The sequence below is a fragment of the Camellia sinensis genome, chromosome 6 (assembly GCF_055761805.1).
Source record: "Camellia sinensis isolate YWXY chromosome 6, ASM5576180v1, whole genome shotgun sequence".
Taxonomy (NCBI): domain Eukaryota; kingdom Viridiplantae; phylum Streptophyta; class Magnoliopsida; order Ericales; family Theaceae; genus Camellia; species Camellia sinensis.
In genome coordinates, this window is record NC_138966.1 from 189,483,806 (window position 1) to 189,507,656 (window position 23,851).

The 23,851-nt window shown below is 35.8% G+C and overlaps 1 protein-coding gene across 2 annotated transcripts; it reads right to left on the reverse strand.

Moving 5' to 3' along the window:
- Positions 1-546: 546 nt before the first annotated feature.
- LOC114262625 (uncharacterized) lies at positions 547-15,437 on the reverse strand. 2 transcript variants are annotated; one of them, XM_028202993.2, is made up of 14 exons: positions 15,041-15,437; positions 13,668-13,749; positions 12,382-12,485; positions 12,028-12,154; positions 10,673-10,767; positions 10,083-10,206; positions 9,832-9,912; positions 3,640-3,738; positions 2,837-2,995; positions 2,666-2,729; positions 2,508-2,578; positions 2,181-2,225; positions 1,444-1,620; positions 547-1,336 (listed from the first exon to the last, which is right to left on the reverse strand). In XM_028202993.2, exons 1-14 carry the CDS (start codon positions 15,076-15,078, stop codon positions 908-910), a joined length of 1,695 nt encoding a protein of 564 aa, XP_028058794.1. In that variant the 5' UTR covers positions 15,079-15,437; the 3' UTR covers positions 547-907. The 2 variants fall into 2 exon arrangements, with proteins under 2 accessions (XP_028058794.1, XP_028058795.1); XM_028202994.2 differs by lacking the exon at positions 3,640-3,738 and having other exon boundaries at positions 15,041-15,376.
- Between the last annotated feature and the right edge of the window lie 8,414 nt (positions 15,438-23,851).

Consider the following 23,851-nt stretch of genomic DNA (forward strand, 5'->3'; position numbering starts at 1 on the left):
TGTCGAGAAATGATTTAGAGCACTAAAAGAAGAGCACTAAAGGAGAATTAAATTGTCTTTTTCCTCTTTCTTTTTATTTTAATTTTTTTTTAGGCATGCTACCTCACTAAAGCTACTTTTAGTGGTATGTATCATAGTTAATTTGTGTCTCAAAAATGACTTAGACCTCTAAAAGGGGAGCTCTAAATGAGCATAAATTTATCTTTTTCTTCTTCTTGTTTTGTCTTTTATTTATTTTTTAATTTTTTTTTATTAAAATGAGATGCCACCTCAATAGAACTGTTTTTAGAGCAGCTCTACTAGTGCTCTGTAGCACTGCTGTTTGTGTCTTGATTTTTTTTTTGTTTGTCAATTGCCACCTCACTAGTGGTAGGGCTAGTGATGGCAAATTAGTAGTCTTCTACCTTCACAAATCTAACATCCAAAACTCACAGAATTCATTTAACACCTTAACTAAAACAACAAAAAAGAATTAGGTAAAAAAAAAAAAATACCAACAGAATGATAATGCATGGAAGAAAAATGTCCCGCAAATATGAACACAAATTTGTCCACAATACCTACAATTTGGCATTACATTAATCACATTTAGTCTGTAATATTTAACATTGCCACTACTCTTACTAGCCAAAACAAAGCCCAATTGATTTCTAGAAATTTGCCTCCACCTCCTATTACCACCCTTTCGTGTCAACAAATGTAAAACATTTTAAAATACAAACAAGAGGCAAGAGAACCTCCTCACACAAAGATATACACATTCACAACAATTTCTTCTGTTTTCTTTTTCTTTAATTTCTTCTTCTTCTTTTCTGTCAACTACTTCACAACACTACAATTCCTGCCATTTTCTTTCTTACAAAATAATATGATATGAGATTAAATTGTTTGAACTTCAAAACCAATCTTATCGATTGTTCCGGAAGAAGTTGAGATCCCAACGCCGCATCAAACCATCAATGATATTGCTTGACGGGTTCCTTTCAACTGTTACAGTGGCTTTTGTACAATCAACCATATCGCTACTGGCCAAGCTTGTGCTGCCAGTTGAAGCATCACTATGGGCAGAAGCTCCTGTACTTGGTGAAGGTCCTGTAGATGACGAAGTAGTGTCCGGAGATGGGATTTGGAAAGGTAACTTATGCCCATTAGTTGCCAATGTTGTGGTGGATTCTATCGTTGAGGACGCACAATTATCTATTGTTGGAGACTCGGCAGTTTTTTCTTTCTGCAAAGGCTCGTGTGGATTGGTGTTGGCACTAGATGGCTGTTCCCCAGTATGAGGATGTCTCATATCCAAGTCTTTCAATGACTCTATCACTGCTTCCATGAACATCTGAAATATTTTGGCAAAACCAAAGGTCAAACAAAGCATGGTTTATACAAATGGCGAGACCAAGATATATCTGATTACTTGGAGGAAACAATTAAATATTCACTCACCCTTTCTTCTTCTTCCACATTGGAAGGGAAATCCGCTAAATTATCAAGTGGGTATTCAACATACTCATCCTCATCTATCGAGGTTGGAACATGGGGGCCACAAGGATGACCATTGGAAAATTCAAAGCTAATCATTTTAGAAGATGATGGGACGGGCCTAGTTCCAGATCCTTCTTCCTGCAGCATAGATGATTGATGTAACTTTTTCTTTCTTTCCTTTTCTTTTTAACAGCGACGAAAGGAATATTCTTATTAAGGAGAAGAAAGAAGGGGGGAAAAAAATAAAAAGTACAAGCAAGTAGTAGACATGAAGTCCGCCACCAAGTAAACATAAGAGATTAAAAAATAATGTAATCCCTAATAAAGATTAGAAATCGAATGCCAAAAAGAGAATAAATAACACACTCTATCCCATAACAATTCTCAAACTAGTCACTGATGAATTTGGCTTTTGGCAACACAGAAACTAAAAAAACTCCATCAAGCCATAGTGTGTCTCCCCATCTAAAGAATCATTGCAGGTTCTACTGAATTAGAGCCCAGAGGTAGAACACGAAAAAAACAAAGATGAACAGAGTGTAGAAGATTGTATTAAAACATCCAAAGTTGTCCACATACAAAAGTTCCTTATTGATAAGTTAACTAAGCTTCACGGGTATGGTATCCAAAACAACTTGACCTTTATACAATATGTAAGAACTATGAAAGAAGTTTTCAGGAGAAGAGAAAAAAGATACCTCTGCTTCTGATTGCTTATCTTTAGATGAAATTTCAGAAGGGACCTGAACAGTTTCAACAAGAAAATTAATATAAGTATAAATTAAAATGATAAAATAAAATTTGAACCCAATACAGTAATGCATCCATGCAGTGGATGCAATGGTTTGTCACTTTTCACGATGAATGTTTCCCACATACTTGCATTTTCATTCCATTAACAAGACTCCCCAGTTGCCAACGCACCACATCACAGAACTATTCATTTAACAGAGAATACAAGTCTAACCTTCAATATCAAGTGTTACTATAATATTCTCTAAGAAACCCAACAATGAACTACTGACCTCCATTCTACTCATGGGTCTCTTGGAGCGAAGCTGGTTGATGGAAACTTCTGTGCTACTTGCTGCTGGATCTGCAATCAACATAAGAAGAGCTTTCCTAATAAAAGACACTATAGAAAGAAGCATTTGAAAACTAGACAAATAGTACTTGTCAATACCTATGGATGCAGTGAAAAAATCATCATCTGCATATCCTACTCCATTCAAGGCACTCCAACTACCCTGTAGGTGAAACAGACAACTGTAGTTTAGGAATTGTGGACCCATAATGCCTTTCATTTCAGTAAAATTTAAACGTAAAATAGGATATGGTTCGTAGTTCAACTTACTTTGCCAAAGTAATCGTGTGTTGTATCAAAATAAGTTCCCCCCACTTCACCCTCTGGAGGTTGCAAAACGTTGTGGAAAAAAATATTTATAGAATCAAAATAAAATTGTGGACGTGGAGAGTTGTGATCTCCCTCAAATCTGATGATATTCTTGTCTCCCTGCCAAAATCATGTGTTAAAACAAATGAGAACAGCATGGTACAAAATCATGGAATGCCAGAGAAGAAATGCAAATAACCAGATAATATATTGCAAATAATTCCTTTTCAATGCAATGTTATTCATCTCTGTTAACTATCACAATGATCACAGTGATACTAATTGATTGAAGGGTTAGATCAATCATCAAAAATTAACTGCCAAACTACATTACAAGATCCTGAACCAAATGTTAAAAGATAATTATTTTCTGAGGCCAAAGAGCAGAAAGGAAAGGGCATCTGAGAGAAGGAAGTAAATATATCTCACAGAATTTGCTAAGCCCAAATCCAGTAGGATTGTAATCAGTAGATGTGCACAATACACACCATGCTTATCAAAAATAATAACAACAACAATAATAATAAACCCCAGTCACAATGCCAAATTTCACAATTTTCCTTCGTCTTTGGCAATCTTAGAATCTAACAATTAACAAAATAAAAGTATTAAACTGGTAGGAGAGATCAGAAATACACTTTATTCTGATAAGCAGACAATAAATTATATCTTGTGATACAGTAAAATATATAATGCATGCCTACATGAAAATATACCAAATCCTTACATATTATATTCTACCATTAACTTCAGGAGACAATTACCACATAAGCATCAAATATACGATCTGAGTGATGAGGCTGTATAAAATCATCATCAACAGCATGCCCCAACAAAACTGGAACAAAACACGACTTCGCTACCTATAAAAGAAATGATGGCAATCACTCTCATGAAAAATATAATGAAAAACAACAAAACGGTAAACATTAACAGGATTGTACACTACTTCAATAGGGAAAACCATAAAATTAATACTTATTCCCACACATTTCTATTACAATGCCTACTTAGAAAGCCAGATAATCCACAGAAACAACACCATGAGTAACATCTCCCTTTCACATCTTATACAGTTGTACACCATCGCGTCTTAGACAAGTGAGAGCATTTCTAGTTAGATAGAAAAGGTATCATCACCTCAGGAAAAACAAAATAATTCACTTCATTAACCCATAACCAAATCATACTTATGTTAAATTCTCATGTTAGTTGGTGTCCCACTTGTGAGGTTAGCATTCACAACCAAAGGATAAGAAACCAAAACTTCATTGGAACTGACACTGGAAAGTTAATCAATATACGCCTATGATCTAAAATAGTTCTAAAGCCATTTCATGACATCTGACGTATGCGCAGTGCTTCAGTGGTTGACATAACTTGCCTATGGATGTGTTGTGTCTGTGAATTATTGTATTTTATATTATTCATTAAGGGTAGTTTAGTCTTTCAGGTTATTAGGGTTTTAGTCTATTAGATTATATATTTGTACTAATTGCTTGATTTGAGTAATACAAGATTTCTATTCATTCTCTGTTATCATGGTATCAGAGCAAAGTTACGATCGAACCTAGGTTATTATTGGCACCAAAAGTTGCATACTACAGGTCATCGACCATCGTTTCTGCCCATCTCAGTTCATCGCAGGTCTGTCACTGGCTCTTTCTCGCATTGCAACTCTGTCACTGGTTCTCTCTCGCATCATCAACCATCGTTTCTGTCCATCTCAGTTCATCGTAGGTCTGTCGCTGGCTCTCTCTTACATCATCGACCATCGACATCACTCTTTATCTTCTCGCAAGTGGATCGTGACTCGTGACTTGTGACTTGTCTCCCCTTTCAGCCTTCAGGTTCGCACGTTTTTGTTTGGTTCGTGGTTCGTCTTGTCTCTGTCTCACAGCCCCTGTTGTTCGACTTCTAGTTGGTAGTTGTTTATTCATGTGATATCTGGTTCTTTGCTGGTCGTTTATCTCTATCTCTCTTCTGCTACCTTTCACTCTGCTTTGATTTCGTTGTGTCTTTTGGTTATAGCAATATGGCTGATGATAAACTGCAAGCTATCACCACTAAGTTAGATGCTACCAATTATTTTTATTGGTCTCATGTAATGAAAAATCTTATAATGGGTAAAAGCATGTGGAACTATGTTATTGGTGTAACTATTAGACCTATGGAATCCAAAGAAGCTGAGGCTGATGTTTCTAAATAGGATAAGGAAAATGCACAAATTCTTACTTGGTTTCATAATTTAGTTCAAACTACCATTGGTATGAATTTTTCCAAGTACTCTACTTCTAAACAAGTTTGGGACTATTTGAAAACTATATACCTTGAGTTTAACTTTGCAAAACAGTATGAACTTTAGATGTTTATTCATGGTGCTAGTCAAAAAGATAAGTCCATTCAGGAGTTCTACAATAAGATGACAACTTATTGGGATCAGCTTGCTTTAATGGAACCATCAGATTTGCAGTTACTTGACAGCTATACCAAGTATCGGGAGAAGTAATGTTTTGTTCAATTTCTTATGGCCCTTCGTGATCAATTTGAGCCACTTCGGGGAGCTATTCTTCATCGGTCCCCCTTACCTTCTATTGATGGTGCTGTCTATGAGCTTATTGAGAAAGAAACTCGGTTTAAGGTGGCTCATGGTGCTCCTACCTCCCAGTCAGTTTTTGCCACTCCTTTGCTCTTGCCTTCCCCACCAACTCATTTATTTCAGGTTACTGCTCAGCCCAAGCCTTAGGTTTCCATAGATAAGTGTATCTTCTGTCATCAACGAGGTCATTGGAAACATGCTTATCCTAAACTTTTGCAACCAAAGGGTCGTTCGTCTGGTCCACCATCCTCTAAGCCGCTATATTCGGGATCTCACTCATCTGCCGCCTTTTCTGCACCAACTTCTGAGAATGGTTCGTCTTCCAATATGCAGTCTATGTTTGAGCAGTTTAAGTCTTTTATGGTAGCTAATCCAAATCTTTCGTCCCAGGCCTTCATTATGACTACCACTCAATTAGGTTTGTCTGGTTCATCCTCTTCAGGTAATATCCACACTTCATGGATTTTAGATTTTGGTTGTTCACATCATATGACCCATGTTGCATCTCTCCTTAGTAATTATGTCTCCCCTTCTTTTTCTATTATTATTGCTACTACTAATGGTTCTTCTATGTTTGTACACTCTATTGGTTCTATTTCCTCTTCCTATTTGTCTCTTTCTCCTGTATTTTATGTGCCTCACCTATCACTCAATCTTATTTCTATTAGTCAATTATCTGATTCCGATTTTGATGTTGTTTTCTCTTCTTCTGATTGTGTTGTGTAGGATCGGATATCCAGGAGGAAGATTGAAATCAGGCGTAGAGTTGGCAAACTCTATCTTGGACAAATTGCATATTCCTCTAGAAGTGTCTTCTACTGCATTATTTTCTTTCTGTTTAAACAATAAATCTTCTTTATTTTATATTTGACATTCTAGATTAGGTCATCTATCGAGTGACCATTTGAGGATGTTAGTTCGGTCTGGACATTTAGGCAGTTTTCCCATTGATGATATTTTTGAGTGTCGATGTTGTAAACTGGCTAAAATGTTTACTCTTCCTTTTAATAAAAGTAGTTCTATTTCTTCTTCTCCTTTTCATTTGGTTCATACAGATGTTTGGGATCCTTCCCCTATAGTTACCAAAGGTGGTTCGCAACATTATGTGTCTTTTGTGGATGATTATAGTCGGTTTACTAGGGTTTATTTGATGACTCGAAAATCTGATTTTTACAAAATATATTCTAATTTTCACTCCATGATTTGCACTCAATTTTCCACCACTATTAAAGTTCTCCGTTTTGACTTGGGGGGTGAGTATTATTTGTCTGAATTTGAGGAGTTTTTAGCTACTCATGACACTATTCATCAATCTTCGTGTTCTAACACTCCTGTCCAAAATGGTCGAGCTGAGCACAAACATCGTCATCTTCTTTATACAGCTCGTTCTTTATTGCTCTCGTTTTTTGTCCCTTCTGTCTTTTGGGGAGAGGCTGTACTCACTGCTACATATCTTCTCAATCAGACGCCTACTCCTTTTCTCTCAGACTCATCTCTGTATGAGCATCTTTTTGGTGTTGCTCCCAATTATTCTCTTCTTCATGTTTTCAATTCTACATGCTTTGTGCTCCTTTTTAAACACGAGCGCTCTAAGCTTAGTTTTCATTGTGTCCTTTGTGTCTTTTTAGGGTACGACATTAATCAGAACTGTTGTCAGTGCTATGATCCTGCCACCAAAAAGTTCTATGTGTCTAGGTGTGTCACTTTTCTAGAAAAACTACCCTACTACACTATACCGTTCCACTCCTGTCCCTATCACCAAGGATGAATTGGTTCATGTTGACCCATTTCCTCGTGATGTTTCTACCGATGAGTTTGTTTTGAGGTCTCTACCTTGCCTCTTACTCGCACTTTTGATATCTCGCTAGTTACTCCTTCCTTTACTCCTGCTCCCGCTTCCCCTGCTCTTTTTCTTGTTTATCAGCGTCGCAATGCACTTCCGATCTCGCCTGTCTCTAGCTCTACTGTCCCTCCAGCTGTTTCTTTGGGTCCCTCTCTTTCTGCACATCGCTTTTCACAGCGAGACCGTCATCCTCCGAACTAATATGGTTTTGGTAATACATGTTTTTTCCCTTTTCTATTAGTCTTTTCTTTCATGTCTTCATACTTATTTTGAGCCCAGGTCCCTACAAGGAAGCTTGTCATGATCCCAATTGGACTGCTATGAATGACAAGTTAACTGCTTTGACTAACACTCAGACTTGGGATTTGATTCCATTACCTACTGGCAAGAACGTTATAGGCTATAAATGGGTCTATAAGGTCAAAATCCTTTCTGATGGTTCTTTGGAACGGTACAAAGCTCGTTTGGTCACCTAGAGCTTTTCTCAAGAGTATGGGATTGATTATGATGAGACTTTTACCCCCGTTGCCAAGATGACTACTGTTCGCACTCTTATCTCTGTTGTTGCTGCTCATCACTAGCCTTTGTTTCAACTAGATGTCAAAAATGCTTTTTGAATGGGTATCTTGCTGAAGAAATGTATATGCACCCTCCACTGGGTCTCTCTCACCCTCCAGGTGTTGTTTATCGTCTTCGCCGTACTCTATATGGTCTCAAGCAGTTTCCTCATGCTTGGTATGAGCAATTTCACTCTGTTGCACTTTAGCTTGGTTTTCCCCCTAGTCATCATGATTGTGCTCTCTTTGTTCGGCGCATTTCTGTTGGCCTTGTTCTCCTTCTCTTATGTGTAGATAATATGATCATCACTGGCTCTGATTATAGTCCTATTGAGGAGGTTAAGCATTAGTTGTTTCAGGAGTTCAAGATGAAAGATTTGGGGTCTCTTCAGTATTTTCTTGGTATTGAGGTTGCTACTTCTCCTACTGGGTATCTTTCTCTCAAACTAAATATGCCCATGATATTCTTTCATGTGCCAATCTCACTGATGCCAAAATTGTCAATACTCCTATTGAATTGCATGCTAAGTTTTTGGCTTCTCATGGCGTTCCTCTTGAGGATCCCACTTTGGGTTCTTTTGGGAAGCAAAAAAAAAAAGTCAGCTTTTAACTTTTTACTCATTTTGGATCACATCACCTCTCACATTTTTTACCCACAAAAAGGCAAAATAGACTAAAAAAGTCAAAAAATTAACTTTTTACCAACTTCCCAAAACACCACTTTGTATCGCAAGTCACCGTTACTCGTCCGGATCTCTCCTATGCTGTGTACATTCTCAGTCAATTTGTTTCTGCTCGTCATTCCACACACTGGGCTGCCTTACTCCGTACTCTACGCTACCTTCGTGGCATTTTGTTGCAATGTCTGCTGTTATCTGCCTCTTCGGACTTGACTCTTCGTGCCTAAGCTGATGTTGATTGGGCCGAGGATGTCCCTGATAGCGAATCCACTTCTAGTCTTTGTGTTTTCCTAGGAGATTCTCTTATATCTTGGAAGAGTAAGAAACAGTCTATTGTTGCTCGTTTCACCTCTGAGGCTAAGTATCGTGCCATGGCTCATGCTACTTCTGAGATCATTTGGTTTCGGTGGCTTTTTTCTGATATGGGTGTCTCTCTTTCTGATCCAACTCCGTTGTATTGTGATAATTAGAGTGCTGTCCAAATTGCCTATAATTCTATCTTCCATGAGCGGACCAAGCATGTTGAAATCGATTGTCACTTTGTCAGACAGCATCTTCAGGCTGACACTATTACTTCCCCTTTTGTTCTCTCCTCTCTTCAGTTGGCCGATTTTTTTACAAAGACTCACACTGTTGCTCATTTTTGTTTTCATTTTCTTCTTGGCAAACTTTCGATGCTTTCTACGCTCGCATCCTTAGTTTGAGGGAGGGTGTGAATGATTGTATTTTATATTATTCATTAAGGGTAGTTTAGTCTTTCAGGTTATTAGGGTTTTAGTCTATTAAATTATATATTTGTACTAATTGCTTGATTTGAGTAATACAAGATTTCTATTCATTCTCTGTTATCAGTGGCCTCCTAAGATAAAGCATCAGGAAGCCAGAATTTGCATTTTAGCTTCCTTTTTTTTTTCTTTTCTTTTTTTACAAATAAGGCAACTGTCTTTGCTATATAGACAATTGTCATCCAGCTAACACATTGCTGGAAATTATATCCCCATCCTCGCAAAAAAAAATAATAATAATAAAATAAAAACAAAAAAAGAGCCTCAAAACCCTTTCCATGACAGAAGCAATTCACACGGCAAGTTAAGATTACAAAAGTGAATTCATAATAATAAGATAATGATAAACAAAAGCATAATTTCATAGAGGATCATGTTCAGATGATTTGCCAGAGCTACATCCCAAAAAAGCATCCATGGCTGAATGGTTAAAGCGCACAACTCCTAATTGGAGAATTCGTAGGTTCCATAAATTATTTGGTAGGAACAAACCTTGATGGTATTCAGTTCCATTATGTCAAATTTGGCTTTCTTTAGAATAGCTCGTCGCATGTACTGGATTGCAAACTTCACCTAAAAGTTAGAAAAAGTAAAGTAAATTGCAATGTATCAGGCTTCAGGCCACAGCACCCAATGCATCACAATCTTTGCAACTGGAAAATCAGCAAAAGGCATAAAGAACTTGTATATTGAGTAAATTGCAACTTTTACATTGTTTAAAAGGCACAAATGGATCAACTTACAGTGAACTTGGGAAGACGGACTTTGTAGGTATCCACAAGTTCCATCATCAAGTCAACCAAATCAGAGAACGGGCTGTCAAGAACCATCCCTGCAATCGAAAGATCTTCAGCTCCATACATTAAGCTGCACATGGCAATTCATATCGTTAATGAAAAATGCACTAGCAGAGAGACCTTGGAATAGCTCTAGGCTCATTAAATATTGTAGTGTATTTATGTTAGCTATTGAAACCTGAAGAACCAAAATTAAAATATCTTGTCACTAAAAGAGAAATTTATAAGTGATATTGTTGGCATGTAAATTTCAACCAAACCAAAGATTAAGGGATTGGTTGGGATAATAACACATCCAGAACGTACGGAAGGAGTGCACGCCTTCCAAATACCATGAGTCGTCTGCGAAACTCAAATTGGGGACACCTTCATGGCATTTTGGTAACCCTTCATGGCAAGAATAAAGGACCTAGGTTACTATGCATTAAATTGGGGACACCTTGACTGAATTTATTTGTTTTGAATAAATATATAATATTGGGTCCCTGTGCTTTCTTGTTACAAGAAACAAAGTACAGCAAGTGCATGAAGAGAACCTAGAAACAGCACCCATTGAGCGGCCCCACAAACCAATCAAAGAAACGTTTCCATCTGCCCGCAAGTAATCAACAACAGCTCTGAGATCATCCTTCTGGAGAAAAGAAAAAAAAAAGAACCACAATTTGTCAGCTAGCAAGAAAGAATAGCTATATCCAAGATTATCATTGATTGGTCCATAAAGAACTACAATTGCCACAACCGAAACATTCACTGCCAAATAAATAATAAAAAAGCTACTACACGAGCATCATAAAAGAATGAAATTGCACAACTTACATATCTTTTAGTATGCCAATACAGCTTTTAGGTTACAAGATCAATTTAATACAAAAGGAAATCTGGCAGAATTTCACCATAGATGAAAATTTGTCCACTTGCCTTGAAATACAAATAATTATCATTATTAATCTCCCCATTAGGTAGAACATAAATAAACAGCAAGAGAAACTCTTTCCTCGTAGACAACGCATGCAAACACACCCAAAAGATATGTTACATGGACTCTTGTATGAGTCTCGGGTGCAGGTGTGTATCTGAGGGTTGGACCCATCGTCCCTCTAATTGACGGATATGCGAACTCAAAAAAAAAATATCATATTTTTACATTTTCATCTATTTTTAGCAATAAAATGATGTTTTATGTAACATAATATCAAAAAAAAGCACTTCACTCATTTTATAGCAATCATGCAAAAATAAAAATAAAAATAAAAACATATAATACCAGTGTTAAATACGATTTTATAAAATATTGAATTGATGGATATGCTTTTTTAACGCATATCAAGAGGGAAGTATCAAACACATATCCCATAACCTTATATGAGTGTCTGTCAAGTGTCTGATATGGGTACTTGATCTATTTTGAAGAGTCCATGATGAAACATAGCCCAAAAGAAGAACAAAAAAAAAAATCACAAGAGGGGCTCAAAATGCCTACTTTAAATCTAAAGATATTTTGGGACAATATAATAACAATTTATTTTTGGACAAAAATAAGTTAAATACCTCTACAAACCTCAATAGTAAATGTGCACAGACCATATAATATTATACATGTAGTGTGTACTTTATGAATAGTAATGTATAAAACACATTCAAGAGTTGATTTATCAATTATAGATATAGTAGATTTCTTTTTTCTACGTGCAACACATAAAATCGCAAGCATCATTTTTTGTGTGAGTTGGATTTTAGTTAATAATAGGGTTTAAATTATACATCAGCAATTTCAATCTTCAAAGAATGTATTTGACTGGAGCAACTCATTTGATCATCTGACATCATACACTCCATTCACACAGACTTTATATTATAAAATAGGAAATATTTAAATTGCTCAGCCATTTACTTCATTCCACCCTAATGTGACATGCTCTCCTCCAGATAGTCCAGACCCTGAGAAATCAAGGGTGAAAACAGTAATGTTTGAAGGCAACAATATTATAGCCGCTTCACTGGCATCTGCCCTGCATCCACTGGTAAAATCAATACAGACAACTTGTTAGTAAAACAGATTTACAGAATGAATTTGTTAAAGCTAATTCAATTATCTACCAGCTTAATACTCATCCATACTATGACAGAAAGCAAGTGAAGGACCTATATTTTTAGAAAAATTATTAGACAGACCTTTGATATTCCATATACTATCCTTACTTTTTCTATAAGAACTATCTCTACTCATCCACATTTATTTTCTAACCTGTTTCCATGGCAATAGATTACACAAGGCAAAGCCTTTCCTTCTGGACAAACAATAGGCATGTAATGACTACATTGGAGAACATCTCCTCGACTGTTTGTAACCTGCAGAATGATAAAAGGCCAAAAGCTAGTGAGGAATTTGAAGAATTTGAAGATGAGGAAATAAATTTAACATGATCAAGGATGCATAGAAATATAATAGATAGTCTTCAATAAAAGAAAAAGAATAATGACAGGAATTTCTCTATAACTTGGTTTAAAAAAAATATGATTAAAAAGTTTATGATCAAACTTGATCACTTGCTAGAAATTAAACTTCTCATAATGCAGTAGCACATCAAGAATTGGGTGGTGCCCCCTTGGTGCCTTTTTATATAATAGTTTTTACTTGTAAAAAAAATGCAATAGCACATCAAGAATGGATCATCTTGTGTATGAACATAAAAGAGAGATTACTTATCAAAAAAAGAATATAAAGTGGTATACACAATATTCATAGTTTCAGAAGCCTGTGAGCCAAGCATGTGCGAGAAGTCAGTTGAAAATTGTTAACAGCAGCAGAAAAAATAGAAAACAAAATTTTAAATAGATCCAAGCTACCCTTTTTTATGTCATCAAATTTGTTACACAGTGCAGTGAATTGCACAGTGGAATCAGACTATGACAACAAGTTACATATATCAGTTACAGTACTGGGATTTCATAGGGGGGAAAACTCGAGCTTCTGACTAAGGTTTGATAGATCAAATTGACTTCCCAATTTTGGATTGCTTCCCAATGTTACTATCTGGACTACTACTGAAGCTTCTTCAGACTCTTCAAATGCTACATTCCATTAGTCTTATAAAAAAAAGAGTCAATAAATTTCATTTTGACAGGAACAGATGATTTACATTGGTATAATTGCAAGGTTGCAACTAGTTTGCTAATTTACAAATTCCTACAATTCTTTTTGTTATGGACAGAAAAACTAACCGTAATTAGCTTTAGAATTCTTAACAAGTTCAACAGTATCCTACCACAAACCACAAAATGCTAAAATATAGGTATCACTTGAAAAATAACCCAAATATTAGATACTATGCATGAATTGAAGGAACGAACTCAAAGGCTTGAGGCCAGCAGTGAAACGGCCAAGCAGAAAGCAGTTGCTCACTAGGTAATCATCATCAGTAAGCAGATTCACCCAAGAACAACCGAACATATGGTTCTTTCTTGATAGGATATAATATGCTGTTCTTGGAATATAAACATATATGGAACCAACGCACATTTACATCTTACCTCCACATCCTTACGTTGGAACCATTTCCCTTTCAGCATGAATTCTTGATCCAATAGATCATTTTTTGGGTCATATTCAGCTCTGCAGCCCAACAAAGATGTAGATTAACTAATTATTAGAATAATTTTCAGCATAGCTAGAAATGTTTGGCAGAGATGGTTAAAGATATCACTAAGGTCAGTTACATTTAACACTGATATAAACTTGGAAGTGTTATAAGCAATTATTTTAAGACAAATATGAGGACAAAAAACAGTAGACCACAGTAATGGACATACTACACAAGGCCTGATTATAGTAAAGGCTAAAGATTGTGTATTTATCCAACGAAACAAAGATTTGAAGACCTAGATTTTTTGCATATAAGTAGTGCATATTCATAAATATCTGACAAATTACATTTTAGTTAAAAATTACATATATAAAAAAAATTAAAAAAACATGAATGACTCAACATTCAAGAAACCAAAATAACATTGTTTTGAGCATCTATGGTCCTCAGAACTTCCATTAATTTAATAAAATAATATTATGTAGTTCAGGACTGTTTATAGATCAACCACATAAGCAGTAGTTGTGCAAGAAAGATTTGAAATCCATATAGAGGAATATCCCATCAACAAAAAACAAGATATAGGTCATACAAATTCCACCGATATGCTACTACATGCCATATGGCTAAGATCCAAAATCTAAGTTAGATAATATCCTATCAATCATTTTTAAAAGAGAATTACAAATGAGTGCATCTATCTATATGTATACTTTTATAACCCCCAGCCTCACACATCACACCAATCAAAACCCACAGGAATTTTACGTTCAATATGTAAGTATTTCAAATTAAATAATAAGAAAATTTGAGAATTTAATTGAAACCACAGAAAAAATGCTAATTAAAAAGTAATAAGATGTCCAGCAGGATCTATCTAACTCCAGAAACCCTAAACAGAAACAACACAGCAACAAACCATATGTAAAAAATTGTCAGGCAAAAGGACTTCATTTTCCACCCAATCAAACAGTCAATACAAGTAATTAGAACCCACAGATTCACCAAAAATAGAAACTTTATAGAATACTCAAAAAGGGTATTGAATCTAAAACCAATCGAACAAATTATACAAACCAGGTATGCTTCAATTTCAAACAAAAAAACCCACCAAGTAAAACAAACAAAACCCAGAAAAAATCACAACAAAAAACTAAAACCCAGAACAGAATTCAACTCATACATGTCGAAATTTTGGGAGAAAAACGTGAACTTCGATAATAAACATACATACATACATACACGCACATTCCCAGATAGATGCGAATACATATATACACAGAGAAAGAGCTGAAACTTGAAAGTGGTGCTTGTGGGTACCTGGGGGGACGAATGATGAAGTTAATGAGTTGTTCCATACAGATTCAGATGCTGTGGATCTCCTTTTTTTCTCTCTCTCTGTCTCTTTCTAGGTTGTTCCTGTTGTTGATTCAATTATGTATGTATATGTATGTGTGTGGTAGAGTATGAAAAATGAGGAGAGGGAAGGAACGAAGCTTTACTGGGTTGGTGATGAATGATTTCTCAGAGAAGAGGAAGGAGACAGAAGAGAAAAGAGCGGCCTTTGTTTTTGTTGATGTCGTTGTTTGTAACCAAAAACCGAGTCGTTTCTCTCTCTGGCAGTTACACGTGCGAAGGCTTGGTGTGAAAACTTTCACACGTGCTATATGGATTTTCTATTTGAATTCGATGATAGGAAAAAAAAATCCAACTAATTGTTTGTAGTTAAAAGTGGTAAATTACACTTTTGTGCTTTTAAGCCGACTTTAATTTTTACTTTGGGTTTTAAATTTTAAAATTTTCAATTTCACCCTTCATTTCGTGATGTGCTTGTAAAAGTATTTTTTAAAAAAAAATTGAGCGATTTTAAACGGTTTAATAAATGAAGAAAATTATTTTGATTTATACGTTATTTAGAGTAATTAATAAATGTGCATTTTGTAATTAATAATTTTAGGAGATTATTGAAAAATCAAAAAAAATGTGACATAACTTCTTCTTCTTCATCTTCTTTTTTCTTTTTTTTTTTCTTTTTTTTCAATTGTGTGCTTTTGATAATAGAGTATATTATTATTAATAAATACAATTTTTTTTAAACAAAATCTCTATTTTGATTTGCTTACATCGAGAGGAGAGGAGTTTCAATCACCAATTTTCATTCATCCTTTGATGTTCACTTATTGTAGGCTCACAAGTAAAAGAACTCTGGGTTTCAACAAGCACAAAAAACAGACAAAGGAATAGAGATATTCGATGGCGATAGATAAAAGAACAAAGATTAGGATATAATTATTCAAGTTTATATCATCGGATGAATGGTCAATGTTTGTTTCTCAATCATGTGGCACAGATTTTTATACCCAGACGTTTTTTAATTTTTTTTTTTTTTTTTTTTTTTGTCATATGCATCACATTTGTGGATTCATTAACAATTTTAGTGATTTTTTCGTTGGGTAAAATAAGTTAATTTTTACTAAGATTTCAACATTTAGTTGGAATACTTGCAATTCCCACTGTCCTATTTATAGCAAAAGAAAAATGTTATAAACTCCAAATAATCTACTAAATGTTTTACTAAATTTTTTATATGGGTGTAGGATCCACACAAACACACATATGTGTGGGTTTCACATGAAGGGTTTGATAAAATATTTGGTAAATCATTTAAGTTCTCTAACATTACTCATAGCAAAATTAACATGTGAAATGAGCTATTAAACAAGTAATTAATATGTATGCCTAATGAGTTGATCGTTGACCTCTATATACATACATGTTACCTGTCTGTCATCTTACAATAGCATACATGCATGTAAGGAGTAAGATTCCTTCAAATGCCACCTTATGTTGACTAGTTCAAACCATGGTTGAAAAATACCTAATATCAATGGCATGCTCTAATATATGTATACATATGTTAGTATATAATATCATTGGCGGGTGATCATTTTGTAATTGATTTAATTTTTTTAAATTGCTTTTTTGCATTTTTTTATTTTCAGTTATTTTGGTCTTTATTTAGCTTTTATTTTAAGTTTTGCTTTTTAAATGTATGTAGTTAGTGTAGTATTTACTATCTAATTGGATTAATAATCTCACCCCTACCCAATTACTAATAATTCTATAAATTTGTTGGATTAATTATCTATTGGATTAATAATCCTAAACCAAAATATTAAAATAAACATTGAATAATTGGGCTCACGGATTAATAATCTCAATCTCATATTCTAATCCACCCAATCAAACATGTCCTATATGTACCTAAAAAAATGTAACATATTTGTAAATAAATCTGTAAAAGTTCACTAATATATATATGGTTTTTAGAGCACTTACTATTCTTGTTTTTTTATTCATCAAATTTGAGTGAAAATTTTATTAAAAATTTATTTTGATATAGAACACTCTAATTATATATATATATATATATATATATTTTTTTTTTTGTATAAATTTTTTTTTTTGAAAATTTTTCAAACATATCCTAAATATATAACTATTGAAAATTCTGAAAAAGATCAGATTTACCATTGATTTTGTAAAAAAATTAAAATAAAATTTAATGTAGTGAAAACTTTGAATGACCCGTTTTAATGACCCGGGCCGGGCATTGAAGAGCTGAAACACGGTCTAGCCCGGGCTAACCCGTAAGATGAGCTGACTTCGATGATATACTACATAGGACAAGAGAAAATGTAGATTACAATGATAATGACTTGCTACCTTTCTCAAACTTACATGATGTAAAATCTCACCCACTAGCCCAGCCAAGTGGTTCTATTTATATCCTCTTATCAACACTTTAAAAATTGTGTTAAATCTTAAATTTATTTATGTAACATTTGTGGGAGAAAAGGAAATAAGAAGATAAATTTGATAAAAATAAAATATTATATTTTTTTTACTTTTTCTTTTTTATGTTTATTCATAAATTCATATTCAATTCAAAATTCAAACACCAGTTAAAAAATAATTTTATTTGGTTTGATTTTTAAAAGACTATCTTAAATATTTTTTTAATAAAAAGCAAAAAATGAACTAAAATATAAAACAAAAATTATATAAACAAAAGAAAATTCGAACAAAATCCGTGTGTATTTTTTTTTTGGTTGGATTTTTTTTTTTTTTTTTTTTTTGGCCTTTTGTGTGTGTGTGCTTTTTTATATTTATTTTAGTATTTTTTTAACCTTTTTAAAAGCATCTAAAGCTTAAAAAAATAAAATAAAATAATTCATATATAATATACCCTTCCATGCCTGTATTCGGATAATCAATGATCTCTCAAATAACCGTAATGGTAAAGATTCAAAAATTCATTATATTAATCTACATTTGCTATTGAACAGTTGTGGAGTGGTAAAAATGATTTTGCATAGTTTTTGTTGACAAACTGAAACTACAAACTCAAGTTATAGAAGAACCCAAAAAATGATAAAAATTACATGCATTGGTTGCTATGTGAGTGAATTTCTGACTACATTGCCAACTCAGTATTTAGCTAGAGAGCACTTGGCAGAATAGATGGCGCATGATTGACCTGCAACAGAAAGAAGAGATTCCGACGGTGGTTCGTCCACCCGGGGCACTCCGACGATCAAGTCAGTGATCTCTCAAAGATAAATCAAGTGCTTAACTCACGGTTCAGAATATAAATTACATACCTTATATCCATGGGGGTGCCTCTCTTCTATAGTTAACTCAATCTTAGTCCCAATAGAAGCCTTGCTCTAATGGACTTTAGCTCGGTGCTTATCTTGGACTCTTCAATAGATAAAGATAAACTCCCTAAGAGTTTTATCCTTATCCAGGCTGAAGTCCTTTCTTTATTCTAGGACTCTTGTTCCTTATCCGCTTATCTCAGATTCCGATATCTTCGGAGATAACCTCGGCCTAACCGAGATTACCTCGACGTTACGACCGGGACACGTGGCACCTCGGCTGCCACGTCGGCGTCACCTTGGCCACGTATTGGTACTCAAAAAATATGTCCCCACAACTGTCTCCTAGGTTTCATTACCTCGACATCCTGAGATGATAGAACCTATATCGTCATACCGTATAGCATGTCGGCTATCTTGCTCTATCATTTATTACCGTGGTCATAATACATCGGCTTCACACGACCAGGACCTATAGTCTGTCTCATCAAGGCTTTAGAATCAATAATCTAGTTTGTTCAAGTTTATTTAGCCGAGATCGCCCTAATCGCCGAGGTCTTATCATCGTTAAATCGTGAACTCCAAGATGTCTATCACGCGCATGAGCTGTCACGCACAACATTTCAACCGTTTCTGCCACGCGTTTTTAATCCATTGGACCGTGTTTGATACGCGCCATTAAATTGCCTCGTGCCTGAGTGCGCCATCTGACAGATACGTCGTTCCAGGCATATTTAATTGCATTTTGCCGCCTCTTCGCATTTTTGACAAAACTCGTTCCCTCTCTCTTCGTCTTTTCACTTATCATCGTTTTTGTTCGAACTCTCTCTCTTTCTTACTTTCTTCAATCCTCCATTGTTCCAAGCTCTCAAGTTCTGCTACCACCGCCGTTTACCTCCTTCTGTGAGGCTCTTGCTAATCTTTTTCGTTGCTGCAGTTCGTCTGACTTCGGTGAACTCAACACCGGCTTCTTTTTTTCGGTGAGTTACTGTTTCTTCCCGATTTAACTTCTTGTTTCAGTTTTTTGTCTTGCTTTACTGAACTCCCCTGCTCTGCCTCTGCAATCCTGCTCTTATCTTTGATATTTCAACCTGTATCTTGTTTTCCACCATATGTTTGTTTCATGAATCTGTTTTTTGCCCCATCTGTTTCCTGAGTTCACACTGTTCACACATTTGTTGATTTTTGCCACTGTTCTTGGCCTGATACACCGGCACAAACTTTTGTTTTGTGTTTGTTGATGATCCATCACTGTTCTTGACTCTGAATTATTGTTCTTGTTTGTGTTTTCTGCATTTTCTCCAGATTCTTGCGTTCAATCTCCATTTGCTTAGACTTAGGTTTGGGATTTGCCCTAGAACACACGAATCTTAGGGAAAACTGGAACAAATCCCCCTATGATCTTCACAAATTCTTATCCCAATGTGAACTTTAGGTTTTGCCGAGGTCTTCTGAGCCTTTACAGAACAATTTCCAATTTATACACTGTGACAACCCTCACCACTGATTACTGCTAAACTGTAACCGAACATGATAAGTGACTGATTAGACTGAAATTCTGAACTGATTGATTGAGGGTATTAGTTTAAATGCATTTCTATCTGTTTGACTGTTAAATGATCTGTTCATGTATTATGTTTTAAACTGCAAATTGAAGGCCTTATCGCCAGCCGAATCCGAAATTGATTGGTGATATGTGCTAATTAGAATTTATGTGATTTTATGGCATGTTTAATTGAAATGTGATTTGGTATGATTAAATTAGATTAAATAAAGTTAAATTAATTAAGTTAGACTTATCTACCATTTTGCCACTTAGTGGACAATTCTAGGACTTGTTTAATCACACTTCATACACTTTTGATACAACACTTCTTCGGCCATTTTGAGAGCTTAAACCGACAGAGAGAGAGAGAGAAATTGAGTTCAACTTGAAGGTTTTGCTTAGAAATTAAAGGAATTGAAGGTTAATTGCATATTTGAGCTTCCATACTTGACATTGAGGACCTAAGGTAGGATACTCATCCTTTAGTTTGTGAATTCAAGTTGTATTTTGCATGGTTCATGGAAGTTTAGAGATTAAAGTCAAGAATTGGTTTAGATTGTTGAATTGAAACTTGAATCATGCATGCATGTTCATATTCTTGAAGTTTAGTGTTGTTTTCATGGAAATTATTGCATACATGTCCATATTATTGTTATAATCCGTGAATTCATCATGTTTTTGGAAGTTTAGACTCAATTGAGCTTGCATTGAAGCTTTGAATTTGGTTGAGCACTTGCATGTCACATTTAAATTATGTTTTTGAACTTTGGATAAAAATTATGCTCAATTGGACTACCTTTGGGCTTCGATTTCTCAAATTGATATTTGAAACATGTCATTTTATGAGTTTACAAGTGTTTTCCAGAAAATTAGCCCAAAAGGATCGAATTTGATACATTTTGAAGGTTCAATTTGGAATTTCCAGAATTTGGACTCCTGTTCGAGCGGGGAATTCCACGCTCGAGCGTATAACCTGAGTTCATGCAGTCCGTTCGAGCAGGGAAAGTGACGTTCGAGCGGGAAATGCGTGTATCCAGTACCTTGCCCATGTTTACAGTCCACTCGAGCGAGGGAATGCACGCTCGAGCGAGGACTTGTGTCTCACGCTCGAGCAGGGATCGAGCGTCCGTCGAGCGTGAATTACATGCATCCAGTACTTTTGCATGATTTTACAGTCCGCTCGAGCAAGGGAAACCACGCTCAAGCGGAGCTCCTTTGTTCTGCATGTCCGCTCAAGCGTAGAAAGCCACGCTCGAGTATGGACCCCTGTTTCAGCAAATTTTGAAAAGTGTTTTTAAGTGCATCTTTGCATCCTCATTTCATCCTAGGCATTCCTAGGCCTAGTTTAAGGCATCTTAATGAGGATATTGATGTAGAACCACACCGAGACAAATTAGAGATTAAGTTATTATTTTCCCAACTGTGTAGCTTAGTGTGTGTTCGTCTTGTCACTGTGTAGGGTTGGCATCCGAGGACGCTCTAGCTACTTATAGCCCAGTGCTCTGTGAGTAACTATGTTGTAAAGATATGTTCAATTGAGATTATTTTCTGAATAAATGACTGTACTGCTTTATGAAATGACATTGTTTACTGAATGAATGTTTGTCCTATTTGTGAACTGTATTCGTGGCATCTATGGCAATTTACTGTTACTGAACTGCTACTGCTACTGCTACTGTTACAAAGATCTCTGTCGGTTCCCATGTTGGAACCACTACTGTTTACTGATATGATGGCCATCAACTGACTGTTCGGTCTGTTAAGACCTACTGTATTGTTTGCTACTAGATGTACCACTTATGACTGCTATAATTGAATAACTGATATACTGTTCAAATGACTATTTTAAATACTGAAAGGACATTCATTCTTAACCTCTTTACGCATATGTTATTCACTGGGCTTTAGCTCACTGCTCATATATATATATATATATATATGTAGGTGTATAGGCACCAGACCGTTACTAGGAGCGTCGGGCTAAGCTCCCGTTTTGTCAAAGCCAACCACCGTGCCTCACTGCGAGGTTCCAAGTCCTTCATGCTAGGACTTTTTGGGGTATGTTAGTTTTTCCTTTTTTTTTTGTATCTGGTTTTATAACACTGTATAGACTGAATGATATGTGTATCTGTACTGTACTGTTATGGTAGGGATTTGGTCCCTAACCTGAATATCTGTATATGATGTATGTGCATACTGTTTTGTTTCGAATGTGAACATGTTATGAAAAGTCTTTTTGCATACAGACTGTCACAGCTCATTGGACATCTTTTAATTACTGTTTTGGCTTCCGCCAGGCCCTGTACTCTGTGTTATTGTTTTACTGTTAAGCAGGCCTTCGGTAATCTCGGATTACAGGCCGGTTACGGTGCTAAACCCAAAGGGGCGGATTTGGGTCGTGACAGAGTGGTATTAGAACGATACTAAACCACGAGTTATACCGCACACACGTGTCCAAATGAGCTATAGGATGTCCTAGAAAAGTAATTAGGGCATTGCATGAGCATGAAAAGTGTGTGCGGCCATGACATGAATATACGTGCTAATGTGTTAATATGTTAAGTATGTAACTGTCTATGTTTATAATTGTCATAATTGCCTATAATGAAATAGAGAATGCCAGAACTACTGATGAAACTGAATCATTTTAAGCCAGAATGGCAAGGCTCGAAAGAATAGTGGAAATGTTAACTGAGGCCTTAAGGCTACAACAACAGAACCAACAGCCCCCACCTCCTCCAGTACAGCTGGAACAGAATGTGAATGATGACATCATTGCTCTAACACAGAAGTTCAGTAAGATGAAACCGCTATCATTTCAGGAAGGCCTTGAACCATTGAAGGGCGAAGCGTGGGTGCTAGAAACTGAAAAATTATTTGAAGTCTTTCCGTGTTTTGAAGCACACAAAGTGCTACTGGTTACCTTCATCTTACAAGAAGAGGCCAGAAGGTGGTGGATGCTTGTCCGTGACACCGACACTGTTATGACTTGGGCTCAGTTTAAGGGAGCCTTCTTTGAGAAATACTTTCCACAGTGTGATAGGGACCGAAAGGTGACTAAATTTGAACAATTGAAACAAGGCACCATGTCGGTAGCAGAGTATGAGTCAAAATTTACTGAACTCGCCAGATATGCACAACATATGGTTGACACTGACTACAAGAAGGCCAGGAAGTTTGAAGGCGGCCTTAATGTAGAAATTCTTGACAGAATTAATGTTTTGAAACTGCTGAAGTATGTGGATGTTCTTGACCGAGCATTAATGGTTGAGTCGAACATCGAGGCACTGAAACAGACTGAAACACCGGGAACCGAATGGCGTGGTAAAAGACAGAGTTTCAAGTTTAAGAAAAGCAGAAATAATTCATCGAACAAAAAGCAGAATACAGGGTCGACAACCAGTTTTAGTCAAGGAAACCGTTTTATACCACCCTGTTCCGAATGTGGTAAGAATCATAAGGGGGTTTGTTATAAAATCTCTGGTGCTTGTTACAGGTGTGGCAAGGTAGGCCACATGGTGAAAGATTGCCCTTCCACATCTCAAGGCAATAGTAAAGCTGCACCAAGCGCTGCAGCATCGACTGCCCCATAGAAACCCAACCCCAAAGCTACCGGAAAAGAGCCTATGAGGCAAGGCCAAGTGTTCGCACTCGTACCGGGAGATGTACAGAATACCGAGACCGTTGTGTCAGGTATACTCTCAATTTGTGCTCAAAATGCATATGTTTTGATTGATTTGGGGTCTACACATTCATATGTATCACATGTTTTTTCGCAAAAATTGAATAGACTGTTGGAACCCATGAACTATCTGTTAGCTGTATCTTCACCTGTTGGGGGATCCATGACTTGTGCTTATATGTACCCTACATGTGAAATTATTGTTGGGGATGTTCATCTGTATATTGATTTACTGCCATTGA

Bases quoted from the DNA above. Each gene is read 5' to 3' on its own strand.
- LOC114262625 (XM_028202993.2), bottom strand. From the start codon at position 15,078: ATGGAACAACTCATTAACTTCATCATTCGTCCCCCCAG. The intron at 12,486-13,667 runs GTAAGATGTAAA...ATCATTCTGCAG, and splicing joins TCCAACGTAAGGATGTGGAG to GTTACAAACAGTCGAGGAGA. The intron at 2,579-2,665 runs GTATTGACAAGT...TGTTGATTGCAG, and splicing joins TTTTTTCACTGCATCCATAG to ATCCAGCAGCAAGTAGCACA.